General features: G+C 41.6%; 1 protein-coding gene across 2 annotated transcripts in view; it reads left to right on the top strand.

Annotated features, from left to right (window-relative positions):
* The window catches only part of Tmtc1 (transmembrane O-mannosyltransferase targeting cadherins 1), a 148,384-nt gene that overhangs the window by 18,543 nt on the left and 111,561 nt on the right, over window positions 1-18,280 (top strand). For both annotated transcript variants that reach the window (XM_048366913.1, XM_048366906.1), the window contains exons 3-5: window positions 2,428-2,501; window positions 4,743-4,919; window positions 7,362-7,556. In XM_048366913.1, coding sequence (XP_048222870.1) covers window positions 2,428-2,501; window positions 4,743-4,919; window positions 7,362-7,556 — 446 coding nt within the window. The remainder of the gene's footprint in view (window positions 1-2,427; window positions 2,502-4,742; window positions 4,920-7,361; window positions 7,557-18,280) is intronic.

The raw sequence follows: 18,280 nt of genomic DNA, 5'->3' as shown, positions 1-18,280 counted from the left end.
CAGTGGCAAGTTCTAATCTATTGCCAGAGACAGTATGACTTCCAACAAATAGCTTTAAAATCATGGTTGAAAATCTGCAGTGGAGAATCATGGGGACAATGCTCACAGAAAAGATCAAAATGACAAGGCAATAACAGTGTTTTGTTTTCGGTGCGGGTACTAGAGCTTGAACTTGGGATCTGGATGCTCTTCTTTAGTTTTTTCATTCAAGATTAATTAATTAATTATTGTTTTTAGTCTGTTGTGGATCTTGAACTCTGGGCCTGGTTGCTGTCTCTGAACTTATCAGCTCAAGGCTAGGGCTCTGTCAGTTGAGCCACAGCACCACTTCCTCATTCAAAATTAGCACTCTATCACTTAAGCCACACCTCCATGTCCAACATTTTGCTGGCTAATTGTAGATAAGGGTCCTATGGACTTTTCTTCCCAGGCTGGCTTCAAACCTGGATCCTCATATCTTAGCCTCTTGAGGAGTTGGGATTACAGGTGTGAGTCACTGGCATCCAGCAACAATAATGATTTGAGTAGGTGTGCAAGAAAGAAAGGCAAAAGGTTGGCAAATTTATGCAGTGTGATAGTTGGAATCTAAAAAAGAGGCAAATCCTATTAACAAATTGACCCTTGAAAATAGGTTTAACAAGCCTTTGTACTAACCAAAAAGCCCCCAACCAACCCATAGTTACATAAGTAAAGGGGCAAAGAATTCAGATGGCTGGTATTTATTTACAGAAGGTATTTACATTTATAAGAGGGATGTATACGGTGGAGGCAAAGGAATTTGGCCTTCCTAATAATTTACACTACAGAGTAAAAGAGAGAGGGACTGCTATTTAATTGTAGATTCCAGTTCAGGTTTCTGAAGTGGATGTAGAGAATTAGAAAAAGAGATGTGCATTATAGATGATGATGCATAAATTGTTAAACACATACAAAAGAGACTAGTGGGGTGGAGGAAGGAGATACTGGACTCTTGCTCTTCCTTTGTTAAACAAGAATAAATATGGGTTTAGAAGTTAGCCCCAGAATGATGAAGAACTTAAATACATTGATAGAAATATGTCTGAATCTGTTGGTATAGTTGTTACATAACTCACAGGAGGCTAGTGAGAGCGTGCTTGGTGTGGGAGGTGCCAGGTGGATGTAAGGGTGGATAAGGGGCCCCTCCCATAGCTGGTTTGCAGCCCATACAGAGAAGAGCCAAAGTACTGATGCACAGTGGCTATAAGACAAGCAAGCAGTAAGCTGGATGCTGGTGGCTTGGACTTAATACCCTAGCTACTCAGTAGGCTGAGATCTGAGGATATCAGTTGGAAACATTTGGGAAATTCATATTTTTATGGATCCTGAATCATCAGTGTTAGGAAAATGGATGATTACAGATGTGAGCCACTATGCCCCACTAAGGATAATTGTATACAGCATTTTTGGTGTGCTTACTGTGTGACTGATCTGTCACACTTGATGTCTGGTATGGAACTTTCCTCTTGTAACGTCATGCCAGCACTCAGGTATCAGGTATCAAATTGTGGAGCACTTTACTCAACCTGAAATGTATCATACAGATCAAGGTTAGTAATGTTTAAATTAGGTGACCCATAAAGAGAACATTACACTGTATTCAGGCAGGAGAACTTTATTTTCTGGAACTGCTGCTCCTGTCATGCATGCTGGAGACACAAGTGGCAGAAGAGTTGGCCTGCTATCAGGCTAGGGTTTGAGTCAGGGTTTATTTGGGGAAGGGACGGAGAGGTATGGCCACGCTGATACAGATGTGATCTCAGAGAAGAGGGAGGTGACTGCCTCCAGGTGGGCCAGTTACCTAGGTACTGGGCGGAGTTACCGGCACTGAAAATGCCCACCAGAATAAATTTTTTCATAAAATGTTATTTTTTGATTACTGCTAGTAGGATTTGTAGAAAGTACATAGCTCTTTGTACATAGCTCGTTGTTGTTGCTTTCCTTTTTCCTTTATTGTATTGAGGCTTGATCTCAGGACCTAGGTTGCCTTTTTCGCTCAAAGCTGGTGTTCTACCACTTTCTGCCCAAGATGGCTTCCCACTACGGTCATGATATCTCAGCCCCCTGAGTAGTTAGAGTTACAGATGTGAGCTGCCAGCACCTGGTTTAAGATAAAAAAAAAAAGTCAATAAGTGAATTAACTTTGATACTATATTAAGTGACCCTTATGAAAGAGAGGCTAGAAACATAGCTAAGCATGAAAAATTTGCCCCTTCCATTTTCTCTTTCTTCTCTGTTAAGTATATATAATCATCAGAGGTGCTTATTCCATGTGTTGGAATGTTTTATTGTGCCTTTCATTCATCTAGAACAAACACATTTCCATAAGATTGTTTGACTGTAGTTTTCTGCACTATTAATGCTAGTGATTTTTGTTTTTTAACTTTGCTTTTGTGTTGTACTTCTTAGGTGGCTGGCATTGTGGGCAGAGCGGACGTGTTAGCCTGCCTTCTGTTCCTGCTGGCCTTTCTTTCCTACAACAGGTAAGTACTGCCTTCCAAGACTACAGTCATGCTGTGCTGTATGGAGAGAAAGCTTCTGTGTTGAGAGGCTTTGGGACAGGCACTGTCTGGGCATCAGTCATTTCAGAGAGCTGTCATTGAAAGAGACTTTGGAGTGTGAGGATGCTAAGCTTTTTGCTTCTTAGTTCCTTTTACTTGTAGTGTTTGTCTGGAAATGGAATGTAGAATCTTTACTTTGAGCCAGAATTTATTCAGGGGAGGGTACAATGCTCTGGACTGTTTGTCTGCCATTTAATTTCTTCTCATTTGATTCCTTTTATTCCTTTTTTTTTATTGTCCTAAGGTTTAACATAACAGTTTAGACAGTAGTATTTCCCAACTGTGCTTTTCCAACTTAGATAAAAAAGATTAAATGATTTTCATTATTTCTTTTCTATTATATTTGTGTCATTTCCTATTATATTGTGCTTAAAATTCTCCAAATGATGAGGTTCTCACCTGAGGTGTGACATCCTCATTGCCAAAAGGGTGGATTAGAAGAATGTGTGGGAGCAGAGGGCTTGGGGCATGGCAGGCCAACCATGCCACTTACTCCCTGGAGAGATGCCTGGGTAAGATTTGACTCTGACCCTTATTACAAACCAGTGACTGTGTTTCAGGAGTGCTGTTGTAAACTCTTGGTTCAGTCTATGGTGCTTAGCCCCATCAGGCAACTCTCTGAAACAGTGGACCAGAATAAGTCTTTGCCATTTTAGTTGCTCTATGGTATTTTAGTCTCAGCTACACAAAAGTACTAATATATGAGAAAGGAGAGGAAAGTGCTCCTAGTTAAAAACACCTCCCTCAGCTGAATGCCAGTGGCTCATGCCTGTAATCTCAGCTACTCAGGAGGCTGAGATCTGAGGATCCTGGTTCAAAGCCAGCCTGGTCAGGAAAGTCCATGAAACTCTCTCTCCAGTTAACCAGAAAAAAACTAGAAGTGAAGCTGTGGTTTAAATGGTAGAGCATTAGCCTTGAGTGAAAAAACTAAGGGACAGCACCCAGGCCTGGAGTTCAAATCTCATTACCAACACACACACACACACACACACACACACACACAAAACAAAACACAACACCCCTCTTCTTGGGCTTTCCTGTGTGGTTACTATAGTTGGAGTTGACCCTACACGTGTGTGACCAGAGGCTGTATGGTTACAGGCTGGCTGTGCACACCCTACTGGCTTTAAGGAGTTAAAGTGGTAGATCAACTCCAGAAGAAATAGCATCCATGCTCAGCTCTGCATGTTTGGTGACACAGTTGCTCTTAGGAGGAGGAAAGAGCACAGGTACAGAGTGCCGGCCTTTACCTCAAAGCTCTAGGGGCCCACGGGTATGATGCCTGCTGAGGGAGACAGTGAGGGCGCTTATGACCAGTTGTTTTATAGGATAGAAAACAGCATCACAGAGATTTTGGAAATTCCTGCTGGAAATTAAACTGAGGAAAATAAACATTACCCAATACATGTTCACGAAAAAATAAATTAAAAAATACAGATTAGTCAAAAGAAACAAGTTTATCTATTTTCTTTTTATATGTACATCTATGTATATATGTATCGCTACTGTTTTGTATACAGAACCATATAAAAGTTCTTTGCTCAAGTAATCATGATGGCAATAAATACTTAGCATGTGATAATGGTTTATTCAGGCCTCAAAAAAGCATACTCAAAAAAGTATTCTCTTAAATCTTTCTATCTCATGAATTAAATCCCTAAGGTGTCATTTTTCATGTCTTTATATAGTATTCATTGTGTAACACATTAGATTTTTAGAACAATTTGCATATATGATTATTTAAGCACCAAATTTAGCATCCCCCCAATTTAGCATTTATTTAGGTATTGGGGCTTGAATTCAGGGACTGAGTGTTGTCCTTTAGCTGCCTCCCCCACCCTCAAGGCTGGTGCTCTTCCAGTTGAGCCGCTGACTTTTTTTTGTGACTGATTAGAGTATTACAGACTTCGCTTTCTGAGCTGGCTTCGAATCATGATCCTCAGATCTCAGTTTGCCCATTAGCTAGGATTATAGTTGTAAGCACCCAGCTTTACCTTAGCAATTTTAAATAATTACCTGATGAATGCCTTGAAGAAAGCTTTCTGGATCTACTTTATTGCTTATGGAATAGCAACATTGTTACTAGATCTTATCCCTAAAGGGGAAGATGTCTTAAGTGGCCCCAATTTCATAAGTTAAGAGAATGTGCTATGTGTCTTCCAGGAGTCTGGGTCAGTGCTGTGCTGGGGAAAGATTCTCTCCCACATCCTCTCCCTTCTTCTTGCTACTCAGTCTGCTCCTGGGGACCTGCGCCATGCTGGTGAAAGAGACGGGCATCACCGTGTTCGGCGTGTGCTTGGTGTATGACCTCTTTTCTCCCTCCCACAAGGAAGACAAGGTGTAAGTCATTTTACACATTTTGAGTGCTGGTACTAGGTTTGGAACTCAGGGTATGCTCTTGGTTGGCTTTTTTGCTCAAAACTGGTGCTCTACTACTGGAGCCACATCTCCACTTCTGGCTTTTTGCTGGGTAATTGGAGATAAGACTTTCTTGGATTTGTCTGCTCTGGTTGGCTTTGAACCATGATCTTCCAGATCTCAGCCTCCTGAGTAGCCAGGATTAAAGGCGTGAACCACCACCCTCCCTGACTACATTTTATACTTTTGATGTCTAGGACTAAATAGTAGGGGAGATTTCCTTAAAATGCCAGTTTCTAAATTTCCACTGAACATAAATAGAAATAGAAACACCTTAGATTGTAATATAACAAGACCTATTTATAAATGCATTATATCTGTTTGGACTCCTTACATTTTATGAAGTTCTGGAAGGACTATAAAAATGTAAATGTAACTGAAAATTTATACTGCCAGTTTGTTTTAGTTGCTTGCTCTTGAGAATATCTTAATTCATACTGAATTGGTTGCATTTGTTAACAGCTTGCCTAAATTTCTGAGTTTAGTGGAACATTGTCTATCAAGTAGCACTGCTAACTTAGAACCTGTGTGCTTGCTCTAGCCATGATGTTACATAAAAGTTTTAGGAAGTGCCTACTGGAATTCTACAAGAATCCAGTCTAAATCATCATACCTGACTACTTAATATGTTATTTTCAAGCTAAAGAACCAGCTTATAGCCAGGCACTAGGGGCTCACGCCTGTCATTCTAGCTACTCAGGAGGCTGAGATCTGAGGATTGCTGTTCAAAGCCAGCCTGGGCAGGAAAGTCTGTGAGACTCTTGTCTCTAACCACCAGAAAACTAGAAGTGAAGCTGTAGCTCAAAATGGTAGAGTGCTAAACCTTGAGGGAAAAAGCTCAGGGACAGTGTCAAGGTCCTGAGTTCAAGCCCCACAACTGACAACAAACATTTTCTTCTTAAAATGTAAGGAATATTCATCTTATTCTGTGGATTACAGTTGATAAGAATAAGGCATATTAAAATGGGAGCACACACTATTAAATTCATAATTACAACCAATTTTACATGCATACATTTTTTCCTGTGTGATGTTACTAAGGGCTTGAACTCAGGGCCTTGTGCATTTGTTTGTTTACTTGGCTCTTTCCTCTCAAATCTAGTGCTCTACCACTTGAGCCACAGCTCTACTTCTGACTTTTTGCAGTTAAGTGGAGAGAAGAGTCCCTCAGATTTGTCTGCCCATGCTGGCTTTTAGCTGATATCCTCAAATCTCAGTCTTGTGAATAACCAGAATTGTAGGGGTTGAGTCAGACCTGGCTCAGATCTCTTTCCTTCCTTCCTTCCTTCCTTCCTTCCTTCCTTCCTTCCTTCCTTCCTTCCTTCCTTCCTTCCTTCCTTCCTTCTTTCTCTCTCTCTGCAATTATCTTTTTTTTTTTCTTTCTGTCATTTGTGGCTGTTGAACTCAGTGCCTGGGTGCTGTCACTGAACTCTTTTTGCTCAAGGCTAGGGCTCTAACACTTTGAGCCATAGTGCCATTTTCAGTTTTCTGGTTGTTCATTGGAGATGAGTTTTCATGGATTTTCCTGCTCCGGCTGGCTTGGAGCCATGACTGAGCTCTTAGTCTCCTGAGTAGCTAGGATTACAGGCGTGAGCCATCAGTGCCTAACCTAAGATCCTTAATTTTTGAACTTTTAATGTCCTGGATTTATTCTCTTGCCTTGTTCAATGAAGAATTTGATTTTGAAAAGAATCCTGTCTTTTAAAAAAAAAATAATCACATCACCTACAATGTGCTACTAGATTTGGATCACATTTCTGTCTGGGAGTGAAATACATGAGGACAGTTTAAGTGTGTAGCACTCTCTTTTGGCATTCTGTAAATCTTAAACACATGTAAAAGGAAGGAGCTCAGTTATTTAATTCAAGCTTTGTGCAAAAGAGGCCACAAAGCAAAGACCCTCCCTTGGTCTTGGGTGAGGACCAAGGACCACGGTAGCATCACCAGCCTTACCTTCAGAGAACAACCTCCAGGTGCCTCTTGTATCCCCCTGTCATCTTTCTGTTCCTCCTCCAAAAATTGTAAAAGAAAAGACACAGGTTTTGTTTTAAGAGCATAATGGCCAGTATTAGAAATAATGGGCTCAAAGTCTTGTCCATGGTTCCTTTCAGGGAGAGGCCTTGGGACATAAGCAAAAACAAAACAAAACAAAACAAAAAAAAAACCAAAAAACTCCAGTGTTTCTTGGCACAAGAAATTGTTGGTCATTTCTAGAGGGTGCTTTTTTCTTTGAGTACTTCATCTCATCTTAGAAAAGTTTTTGTGAATACTATTTTTTATTAAATTAAAATCTGAATTTAGTTAAAAAAAAAAAGAAATTGTTGGTGTTAACTTTGTTCACTCTCTATTCTCTTGTATACTTAGGAGCAACGGAGTCCTCCCTGAGCACAGCCCTCAGCAGCCTAGGAGTCCCATCACCTCCTCCTTGCCACCCCACTCCCACCGAGAGAATGGGAAGCAGCGGCTCCTACAGAAGGTGGCTTGGGGTGGCTGCCACTCCCCCCTGCCACCAGAACCCAAAAGCAGTGGATTTCTGGGATCTCCACGAGCCCTCATGAGGTACCACATAGGGTGTCGGTGGGCATGTCTTCACTGTTCATCCCTGCCTCCTCTGTGCCATGCCTGGAGGAGGAAAATGCACCATCTCCTGCTCCCCCTCCTCTTGTCTTTCCATCTTTGTCCTTTTCTTCTGCACTGTGCCTCTCTCCCTTTTTGCCTATATGGAATGGGTTAATAAGAGAGGAATAAACTGGTCACTGGTGACTCACACCTGTAATCACAGGAGGCTGAGTTCTGAAAATGGTGGTTTGAAGCCAGCCCAGGCAAGAAAGTTCATGAGACTCTCATCTCCAGTTAACCACCAGAAAAACAAAAGTAGCACTGTGAGTAGCCTTGAGCAAAAAATTTAGGAACAGCCCCAGGCCCTGAGTTCAAGTCCATGACTGCAAAGCAGAGAGAGGGGTGGGGGAGAGGAAGAGAGGGAGAGAGAAAAATAGCTAGAGGTAACAAAGGAAGGCCCTTGCTGTCTGTGATCATTTGAAGATAGAATCATTGGCCATGGTCTCTGAAGCTTCTAACATCAGAGGAGGGGCCCCTGCCTTTCTTGGGAGTGCCTGTACTCTGCTACATCTCATCTTCTGCCTGTTCTTGGAGTGTCACGTGAATTATTTTCAATTTTAAAAATGTGTGTGTGTGTGTGTGTGTGTGTGTGTGTGTGTGTGTGCATGCTGATGTTGGAGCTTAAACTCAGGACCTTGCACTCTCGCTTGACATTTTTGGTCAAGGCTGGTGTCCTACTACTTGAGCTATACAAGTATACACCTAGCTTTTAGCAAGTTAATTGGAGGTAAGAATCCCAGGGATTTCTCTGCCCAGGCTGGCTCTGAACCTGAATCCTTAGATCTCAACCTCCTGAGTAACCAGGATGACAGGTGTGAGCCACTGGCACCAGGCCTGTTGTTGTGAATTTATAACAGCACAAGTGTGGAAGGGAATCTAGGGAACTCTTCTTCTTTGCACAGTTTTGAGGATTCAAGAAAACCTTGCGTGTGAGATTTTCCTTCTTGTATTTTGATCTAGTAGTGACAATTAGCAGCATGTTCATCATCACAGGTATATTCATTGAAGCATGTTGCTTGCTTTTTAAATACCTCAAGCCACAGGAAAGTGAGAATTTAGCAGTTATTTGTTTAAAAATAAACTCAGACACAAGAATTTTCAAGAGTTTCCTGCCACCTCCAACCACAGGTTGAGTGTGATGCCATGAAGGGAATCGAAGGGAGGCCTTCATAGAGTAATAACCGAAGCACAGCAGAAAAAGTCAAAGATTGCTTCAAGTTGAATAGTAACCTTGTTTGCATTTCTCAGTGGGAGAATTTCTGGTTAAGCTGGGCATTGGTGGCTCATGCCTATGATCCAAGCTACTCAGAAGGCTGAGATCTGAGGATCACAGTTCAAAGCTAGCCCAGGCTAAAAAGTTCATGACACTCTTCTCTGCACTTAACAACCTAAAAGCTGGAAGTGCAGCTATGGCTTAAGTGGTTGAATGCCAGTCTGCACAAAAAATGGCAAGTGATGAGAACTGAAGGCCCAGAGTTCAAGCCCTAGTACTGTCATATACATACAAAATTAGATGTTAACCATATCTCACTTTAAATTTTTTAAAATTTTGCCATTAGTTCTTTCTCATCTTTATTAAAAGATGAGCAAGGCTATATTTGCTGTGGAATTCTCTCTACAAGGGTAAAAACACTTTGGTTTTGGTGTAGATTTTAGATGACTGTAGCCAGATCACTGTGACTTATTTGGGAGTTTATATTGGTGATAGATCCAAAAAGAGCAATGACTTTCTAATATAATAATACAAACTGTATAGCACAATTAAAGTTATTTATTATCAAATGAGTTTATTACTGTTTATGCCCTGGGTGCTATCATTTAGATACCACATCCTTTTCTGGCCCTTTCCCCTATATATATACTCCAGTCTTCTTTCTTAGTTTTTGGTATTTTTGCCTGTTTAAACTGTTTTTGTGCCTGTACTGGGGTTTGAACTAGGATCTGGGCACTGTCCTTTATCATTTTTGCTCAAGTGACACTCTACCACTTTAGTCATACCTCCACTTCAGCCTTTCTGATGGTTAATTGGAGATAAAATTCTCACAGATTTTCTTGTCTGGGCTGACTTCAACCCATGATCCTTAGATCTCAGCCTCCTGAGTAGGTAGGGTGACAAGTGTGAGCAACCACTTTCTCCTTTGGTTCTTTTTGTTTTTGCTAGTCTTGGGGCTTGAGCTCAGGGCCTGGGCGGTATCCCTGAGCCTCTTTGTGCTCAAGGATAGTACTCTACCGCTTGAGCCACCGTGCCCCTTCCAGCTTTTTCTGTGATTAATTGGAGATAAGAGTCTCACAGACTTTCCTGCCCAGGTTGGCTTTGAAGTCCAATCCTCAGATCTCAGCCTCCTGAGTAGCTAGATTATAGGCGTGAACCACCGGCACCTGGTTTCGTTTGGTTTTTAAATTGAGCTTAGCACAAAAACAATTTCCTCAAAATATTTCTTGGCTCAATCCGGAACATTACACTAAAAGCTTCTTCCAACAAATGCCATGCTGAGAGGCAAAATTCTTTTTAATTTATGGGTAACAGTTGGTGGAGTTTCTAGTTGCTGACAGAGCTGCGTTTGTTCTGCTTTTTCTCAATTGGATGCTGATTCTTGGCAGCCTGCACCCCCGTGAGTCTCAGCCAGTGCCAGATAAGTTCTCTCTCCACATGTAGAGCCACAGAGCCATGGGAGCCCAGGTATCTGCTTCCAACTGCAGGCACTAGGACATATGTTGAAAGAGCAGCTCTCAGGAGGCAGGCATTTCAGGTTGGCGTGAAGCTTGCGGTAGCTTCACCAGAAGCTCCTGGAACTGGATCTCAAGTCGTACACTTTTCTATTGGCTCAACTGCTGCCATCTACCGCACTCAAGGATGGCAGTCGTAGCTTCAAGGCCAACTTTCTGTGGCTTAATGTTCTTACCCAGAACACAGTAGCGTCTCGTTGGGTGTTGTAAGGAGTTGCTGTGGATTCTAGAATCTTTTGGTTAATGCTATTGTCGTCCAGCTTAGAATTCCTTGTTTGCTGTTCCTTTTCTTCTTAAAGAAGCCTGTTGAGAGTGATTGTTATAAAAGCAGTGCCAGCTTGTCTTGGCATTGTAAATACTTACAGGACATATGAATGGTTCCTTTGTGAATACACTGAGGATCCTTATGTCTCTGCCTGCTGGGTAGCTGGGATTATAGGAGTGACACCTGGCCATATAATAAGCGTTTGCAAATCCCTGAACTCTGTTTCAGATTCCTCCTGAATTAAATATTGTAATACTTGCACCTATTGTGAAAAAATGAGTTAACGTGTAAAATGAGCTTCTAATAACATTTATTTAGTCTGTTGTGGGGCTTGAACTCACTGCCTGAGTGCTATCCCTGAGCTCTTTTGCTCAAGGCTAGCACTCAACCACTTTGAGCCATAGCTCTACTTCTGGTTTTTTGGGTGGTTAACTGGAGATAAAAGTCTCACAGGGACTTTCCTGCCCAGGCTGGCTTCAAACTGCCATCCTTGGTTCTCAGCCTCTTGCGTAGCTAGGATTTCAGGTATGAGCCACTGGCACTTGGCTTTTCTAATAGCTTTTAAATGTAGCTTTTAAGTACTTAAAGATTTTAATCCTTGCTTATGTGTATTTTATATATTTCATAGCCAAGCCATCATGGAAGAATTGTTTAGAAATGTTTTCTTTTTATAAACGTCCCTTTTTGGCTACATTTCTGAAGGGAAATTGTAAAATTTGACTCATTGTGTGCTTTGGCTTGTTTACACTATGTAATTGGTTTCATTTTATGGGATTACCATATTGTAGAGGAAATAGATAATTAAACATTTTTGTAGTATTGATTGAAAATCCATCAGAGTGTAATAGGGCAATAGAAAACTTGTGATAAGATTTTATTTTTAGGGGCTGAGTGATTTCATGTTTAGGGGCTCAGTGGTAGAGTGCTTGCCTAGCATGCATGAAGCCCTGGGTTCGATTCCTCAGTGCCACATAAACAGAAAAAGTTGGAAATGGTGCTGTTGGCTCAAGAGTTACAGTGCTAGCTTTGAGCAAAAAGAAGCCAGGGACAGTGTTCAGGCTCTGAGTCCAAGACCCAGGACTGGCAAAAAAAATTTTTTTTCATTTTTAGCTAATGAATGCTAGCCTCATTTTAAAAACTCAAAATGTGTAGTTCTTAACTTCTGAGACTGTTGACTTTTTAATATTGTCATGTATTTAGCATGATAATTGAATGAGGCCTTAATAAATCATTAGGTGGAAAATCAAATAAAGGCTTAATTCACTAGTTTTAAAAATAGACATCCTAATTACCATGGGAAGAAGTGTTTCATATTATAGATTTATGAATTTTTAATATTATTCATAGAATTCGAACCTTGGTCTTTATTAATTATAAAGAAGCTGAAAATTAATACTGATCCTGAAATCTTTGGAAGCTTCTGTTTCCAAGAGGGACCCAAGATTATTGAGATTTTTCCTTGTCAGGCACTGGTGGCTCAGGCCTATAATCCTAGCTACTCAGAAGGATGGAGATCTGAGGATCAAGGTTTGAAGCCAGCCCATTCAGAAAGTCTATGAGACTCTTATCTCCAATTAACCAGCAAAAATTAGCCAGAAGTGGAGGTGTGGCTCAAGTGGTAGAGTGCCAGCCTTGAGTGAAAGACCTAAGAATAGCTCCTAGTCTCTGAGTTTGAGCCTCTGCACCCTCCACTCCCCACAAACGATTTGCCTTTAATGTTTTAACTTATGCATATATTGCTGGAGTATGGGAAGGGAACTTTATGGATTTTTAGGATATGAAGGAAAATGAATTTATGTAATTGGAAAAAAAATCCAAATCCAAACAACCAGCCAGAGTTATGTGAAAAGCTGGAATACTGTTTGTGTTGTGTCTCATGAACTCAGTATGCTCTAGACATGTGATGAATTATTGGTATATTTCAGTGTCTGTATGGTGGAGTATTTTGTTATGGTCAGTTAAACATTTGTAAAAGAGCTTTTAAAGCTTTACATTGTTTTCTGTAACTGATTTTCTTTTCTTTTCTTTTCTTTTTTTTTTTGGTGATTGTGAAAGGAATGAGAGTGACAGGAGTTACCATTTAGTACAGGTAGGATAAAATCCATATGTTGACTTAAAAATCTTCTCCTGAGGATGCCAGTTTGAAGCCAGCTCAGGCAGAAGGGTCCATGAGACTATCTCTAAATAACCACCAAAAAGCTGAAAGTGGAGCTGTGGCTCAAGTGGCAGAGCTCTAGCCTTGAGTGCAAAATCTAAGAGACAGACAGTACCCAGGCTTTGACTTCAGCCCCCAGTATGGAAACAGCAACAACAACGAAAACCAAATGAAGTGATCAGCTTGTCTAAATTAAAATCATCATGACAAAATCGTTGGTTAAAAACACTGGGATAGCTAGACATGGTAGAGCATGACTGTAATGCCAGCACTTAGGAAGCTGAGGCAGGAGGATTGTGAGTTTGAGTCCAGTCTTCCCTTTAATTATAAAACTGCAGTTTAGGTTGTCAGGTTTGCATTTTCTGCCAATTCTGTTTGATTCTCCCTTCTTTCCAGTTGTAAAGGACAGGTTAACCTCTCAGATAGAACAGAGACTAATCTCTAGCCCTGTGGTTGCAGACAATATGAGTGTGGATCTAATTGAGGGCTAAGAGAATGGAATGCCTTCAACAAGAAACTCCTCACAGCCCCTCATTGTTCATGAAAAGCCTGAGCTGTGCAGAAGATCCTGATAACTTTGGTTTGGGCTGGGTTTTCTGATTTTTGTTTTGATTCTTTTGAGTTCCCCCTTACCTTTCTTTTGTTTCTTTTTCTTTTCTTTCTCTTCCCTTTCTTTCTTTCTTTCTTTCTTTCTTTCTTTCTTTCTTTCTTTCTTTCTTTCTTTCTTTCTTTCTTTCTTCTTTCTTTTCTTTCCTTTTCTTTTCTTTTCTTTTTCTTTTTTTTGCCAGTTCTGGGCCTTGAACTCAAGGCCTAGGCACTGTCCCTGAGCTTTTTTGCTCAAGGCTAGTGCTTTACCACTTGAATCACAGCTCCCCTTTCAGCATTTTCTGTGTATGTGGTGCTGAGGAATTGAACCCAGGGCTTCATACGTGCTAGGCAAGCTCTACCACTAAGCCATATTCCCAGCCATGGAGGTTTTGGTTTTTTTAGAAGAGAATATGTGGAACTGGAGGTAAGTGAGAAGAAGTCTAGGGAGGACCCTGTTCCTGGAAAATGGCTTGCCCTTGCCTTCCTGTTTGCTGTGGCTCTGGGCCAGTTGTTCTCTGTCTAGATCTTGGGATTTCTTACAGCTGAACTTACACTGGGGAGGCAGGGGAGGGTGGCATCATGTCATTTGATATACTCTCAAGGTCTGTTTACTCTCTTTCTCTCTCCCTCCCCCTCTCCCCCTTCTTGTCCCACCTGTCCTGTGGCTTGAACTCAGGGCCTAGGTTCTGTCCCTAGAGGGCTAAAGCACTCTACCCCATGAACCACAGCTCTACTTTGGGCTTTTCCTGCCCAGGCTGGATTTGAAACATCATCCTCAGATCTTGGCCTCCTGCATAGAAGGATTACAGGCTTGAATCACCAGCACCTGGCTGAGGTCTGTTTTCTTGAGGCTCTCATGAAACTGTATTTACCTTCTTTCTATTTAAATTATTATACTCCACTGGGCAGGGTCTTGGGGGTGATGACTAAAGAGACAGTGGGTGATATTTTGGTGGCTCCATGTTGTTATTTTCCTCGTCTTTTCCATCTTGGATTCTTGGCTCCTTCCATTTTTTAGGGCTTAGATTTAATGGATTTCTGGAAATGTCAATATTCAAGATGAAACTTACTGACTTCCGCTATCTTACATGTCATCAAGCTAAGCATTTGCAAACTAAATTTTGTTGACCTTTAAAAGACAGTTTATTGGCTCCTTTGATTGATAAACACTTGTTAACCACTCAGAACATACCAATATATCAAGAGGTCATTGTTTTGCAAAGAATGAACTTTTAAATAAACTATTTTCAAAAACTTTTTGTGCCAGTCTGAGGGCTGGAACTCAGGACCTGGGTCCTGTACTGTCGTTGAGCGTTTTTTACTAAGGCAAGCACTCTACCACTTGAGCCACAGCTCCATTTCTGGTCTTTGGTGATTAATTGGACATGAGAGTCACCTGGAATTTCCTGTCTGGGCTGATGTATGTACATTGAATATCATGAATGTATTTACTGTTCTTCTCGCCATTCATCTTCCCTTTACAACTACTAACCACTCAAAACATTGTTCAGGCCAATTGGAGGCTTCATTGAAATTGTTCCTTAGAATCCAGTGATGAAGGCTGTTATTGATAGTTTCTGGACATAAAAATTAGGAAAGGTATACACATTGATTGACTGGTTGATTGGTTGCCTCTTCAGAGTTTCCTTATGCCTCTTTTTGCTTTTGGAAAAGATTCTTCATTGATCAAGATGTATTGTACTCATACACTGACATACATTGTACTCATAAACTGAATTTTCTAGTGAAATCCCTTTGTACAATTTTGTAAATTTTTTTAAGATTTAAAAATAAGATGAAATAACTACTGAGGTGTATCACATCTCATTTGCAAACAGTGTTTAAACAAATATGATTCTGGGAAGATCTGTGAAAATTATTGAGCCAGCTATTCAGTCCAGTCTCTGATAATTCTTCCTGCTGCGTTTTCTGTAGGAGGTTGTGCTGATCTGTTGTAGAATCTCTTTGTACATGACATTTCTACAAGTTGGAGAGAGGAATAGGAGAAGGAAAGGGAGAAAAGGCAAGATTGGGGAACTAGGAGGAGAAGGAAAGGGAGAGAAGGCAAGATTGGGGGCTGACACAGACATGAAGAGACAGACAGTGGTACTTACTGGACATTGCAGAGTTAATGGAAGTGTTCACCACAAACATGGCAAAGCCATGTTTACTTATTGTCACTGTGAGGCACTAGTGGATCCTCGGTTTGGTTTTTTAAAATCGATCAGTTGATTGATGGCATTGGGATTTGAGCTCAGGTCATTGCTCTTGCTAAGCAGGCCCTCTACCCTTGAACCGTGCCTCACTCCCTTTTGCTGTAGTTATTTTTCAGGTTGGGGCTCCTGTGGATACAGTTTTTCCTATTTTATGCCTCATGCTTAGGTGAGATGACAGACACATGCTACCATACCAGCTTTCACTGCTCTTTTTCACTGAGATGAGATATGGCTGCCCTTGAATTGTGATCCTCTCTTAGTTTCTGCCTCCCAATTGGCCAGGATTATAAGTATGAGCCACTATTCTTGGGCCTGCTTTTTTATTTCTTTGTTTATTTCTTTTTCACGTGGTACTGTGTGTTGAACTCAGCTCTTCATACTTGGTAGGCCAAACTCCATTTTGAGACATGTTTCCAGCTCTTTTGTGCCTTTATTATTTTTGTTACATTTTGCCTTATGTGTATCCTCGGCTATCCTACACCATGATCCACCTATTTATGCTTCTCGCTTAGCTATGACAGACATATCATACAGTATTCAGCTGTTGATTATGTTGAAGTCTGAAGTTGGCCTTGAACCTCAGTTCTCTTGATCTCCATCTCCCAAGTAGAATTGTAGGTGTGAACCACTGGCCCCTAGCTTTTCTTCCTTTTTAAATAGACAAAAGTAAAAAGATTCCTTTTTTCCTTCCTTCCTTCCTTCCTTCCTTCCTTCCTTCCTTCCTTCCTTCCTTCCTCCCTCCCTCCCTCCCTCCCTCTCTCCCTTCCTTCCTTCCTTCCTTCCTGCCTCCGCTCTTCCTTCCCTCCCTTCCTCTCTCTCTCCCTCTCTCCCTTCCTCCCTTCCTCCCTTCCTTCTCCCTCCCTCCCTTCCTCTCTCCTTCCCTTCCTCTTTCCCTCCTTCCCTCTCTCCTTTTCTGCCTCCTCTTTCCTCTTCTCTCCCTTCCCTTCCTCTCTCCCTCCATTTCCTCCTGATTTTCCCTCTTCATCTCCCTTTCCACTTCTTCCTTTTCCTTCTTCTTTCTCTAAGAAATTTAAGGTATTGAAGAGAATATTAAAAACAATATGCAAGCCGGGTGTCAGTGGCTCACACCTGTAATCCTGGCTACTCAGGAGGCTGAGATCTGAGTATTGTAGTTCAAAGCCAGCCTGGGTAGGAAAGTTTGTGAGACTCTTCTGTCCAGTTAACCACCAGAAAACCTGAAGTGTCTCTGAGGCTCAAGTGGTACAGTGCTAGCCTTGAACTGAAGAGCTCAGGGATCCCGCCCAAGCCCAGAGTTCAAGCCCCATGACTGAACAAAAAAACAAAACAAAACAAAAAAAAAAACCCAGAACAAAAAAAGCCACAAAAACCAATACACAAGAATTCGCATTTCTGTTTGTTGATGTTTGGTTTAATTCTCCCTTTGCTTTCGCCAAAGGACGGAATTGTAGTGGTACAGCTGAGTTCTGCCTTCACATTGCCACAGGTCAATCTTCTCAGAGTGAGAGACTGGCCTGGGTTTTCTGTGGAGAGCCTGCTTTCTGAGATCAACGCTGTCTCTGCTGCTTAATCCTTCACTGGCTCATCTGGTTATGCTATCCATTTCCACGTAGGAAATAGCTTGGGAGGTAGATGTGAGGAAAACGCACCCTAGGAACCTTCAGGTTTTGTCCTGTCTTCATTGCCCGGAACTGCAGGTTGGGGGAGGACTGACCCTCAGATCTCAGCCTCCAGAGCTGCAGGTCAGGAGAGGACTGACCCTCAGATCTGAGTCTCCAGAGATGGTTGTTTTCCTCCTGTGTAACGAGTGCAGTCATTTCCTTCCATGTCTACCCATGTTTATGTTAGAATGTTCTATAAAGTGTCATCTCTGCAGTGAATAAACTTCGACAGGTAGTTATTAAACATATGCTTATACTAGACAATGCACTAATAATATTTGTATTTGATATGCTCTTCACTTCCAAAAAAATCCCTCCTTGACTATAAATTATAGTAACAGCTAATACTTATTGAGTATGTCTATACTCACAAACCATTAAGCACTTTAGGTATAAGACCTTGTTAATTCTCATGATTGCTCTGTGTGTTGAGTACCACTAGTCCCCACATGTGAAAGACTGAAGAATGGAGACCTTGGAAGGATGGGAACTTGCCCAACCAAGTTCAGCTAACGGAGAAGCTGGAACTCACTGTAAAGGAAGGCTGATCTGAGTGGAAAATCTCTCATCTTCAGAAAGTAACTGGGTGCTAGGTTAAGGAGCTGAGGCTGGCAGGTCCCCAGGGGCCCTTCATGTCTAACCTCTGAGTGAGTGTGGCCATCTCCTCTGGTTTTCTCTCTACTCACCTGACCAGGTCACTTTAGTGGGTTGAATATAAGACTGGTTGTTTGAAGTTCCTAGATACTTCCAGCTAGCCTAGAAGACACTAATGCTAATAAAGTGGTTGCCGCCGTCCCAGAGCACAGGCACAGAAACAGATCCTGACTGTGTGCGTGTAGAACTGGGGCAACCCTGGGGAACAGGAGATCCCTTCATCCAGGCGGAAGGATTCATGCCTCCTTCATCCATGCCACCATCTTGACTTCTTTTTGAAAAAAGCAGAGGAAGAAAATCAATGCCCAGATAAATCAGCTACTGGAACTCAGGAGAAAGGAAGGAATTTTTTTTTTTTTTAAAGAGCTTTGTAAGCAATTGCTAGTTAGACTGGCACCAGTGACTCATGCCTTTAATCC

Source organism: Perognathus longimembris, chromosome 1 (assembly GCF_023159225.1).
Source record: "Perognathus longimembris pacificus isolate PPM17 chromosome 1, ASM2315922v1, whole genome shotgun sequence".
NCBI lineage: Eukaryota > Metazoa > Chordata > Mammalia > Rodentia > Heteromyidae > Perognathus > Perognathus longimembris.
The sequence above is the reverse complement of the archived record's forward strand: the minus strand, read 5'-3'. Positions and strand labels throughout refer to the sequence as shown.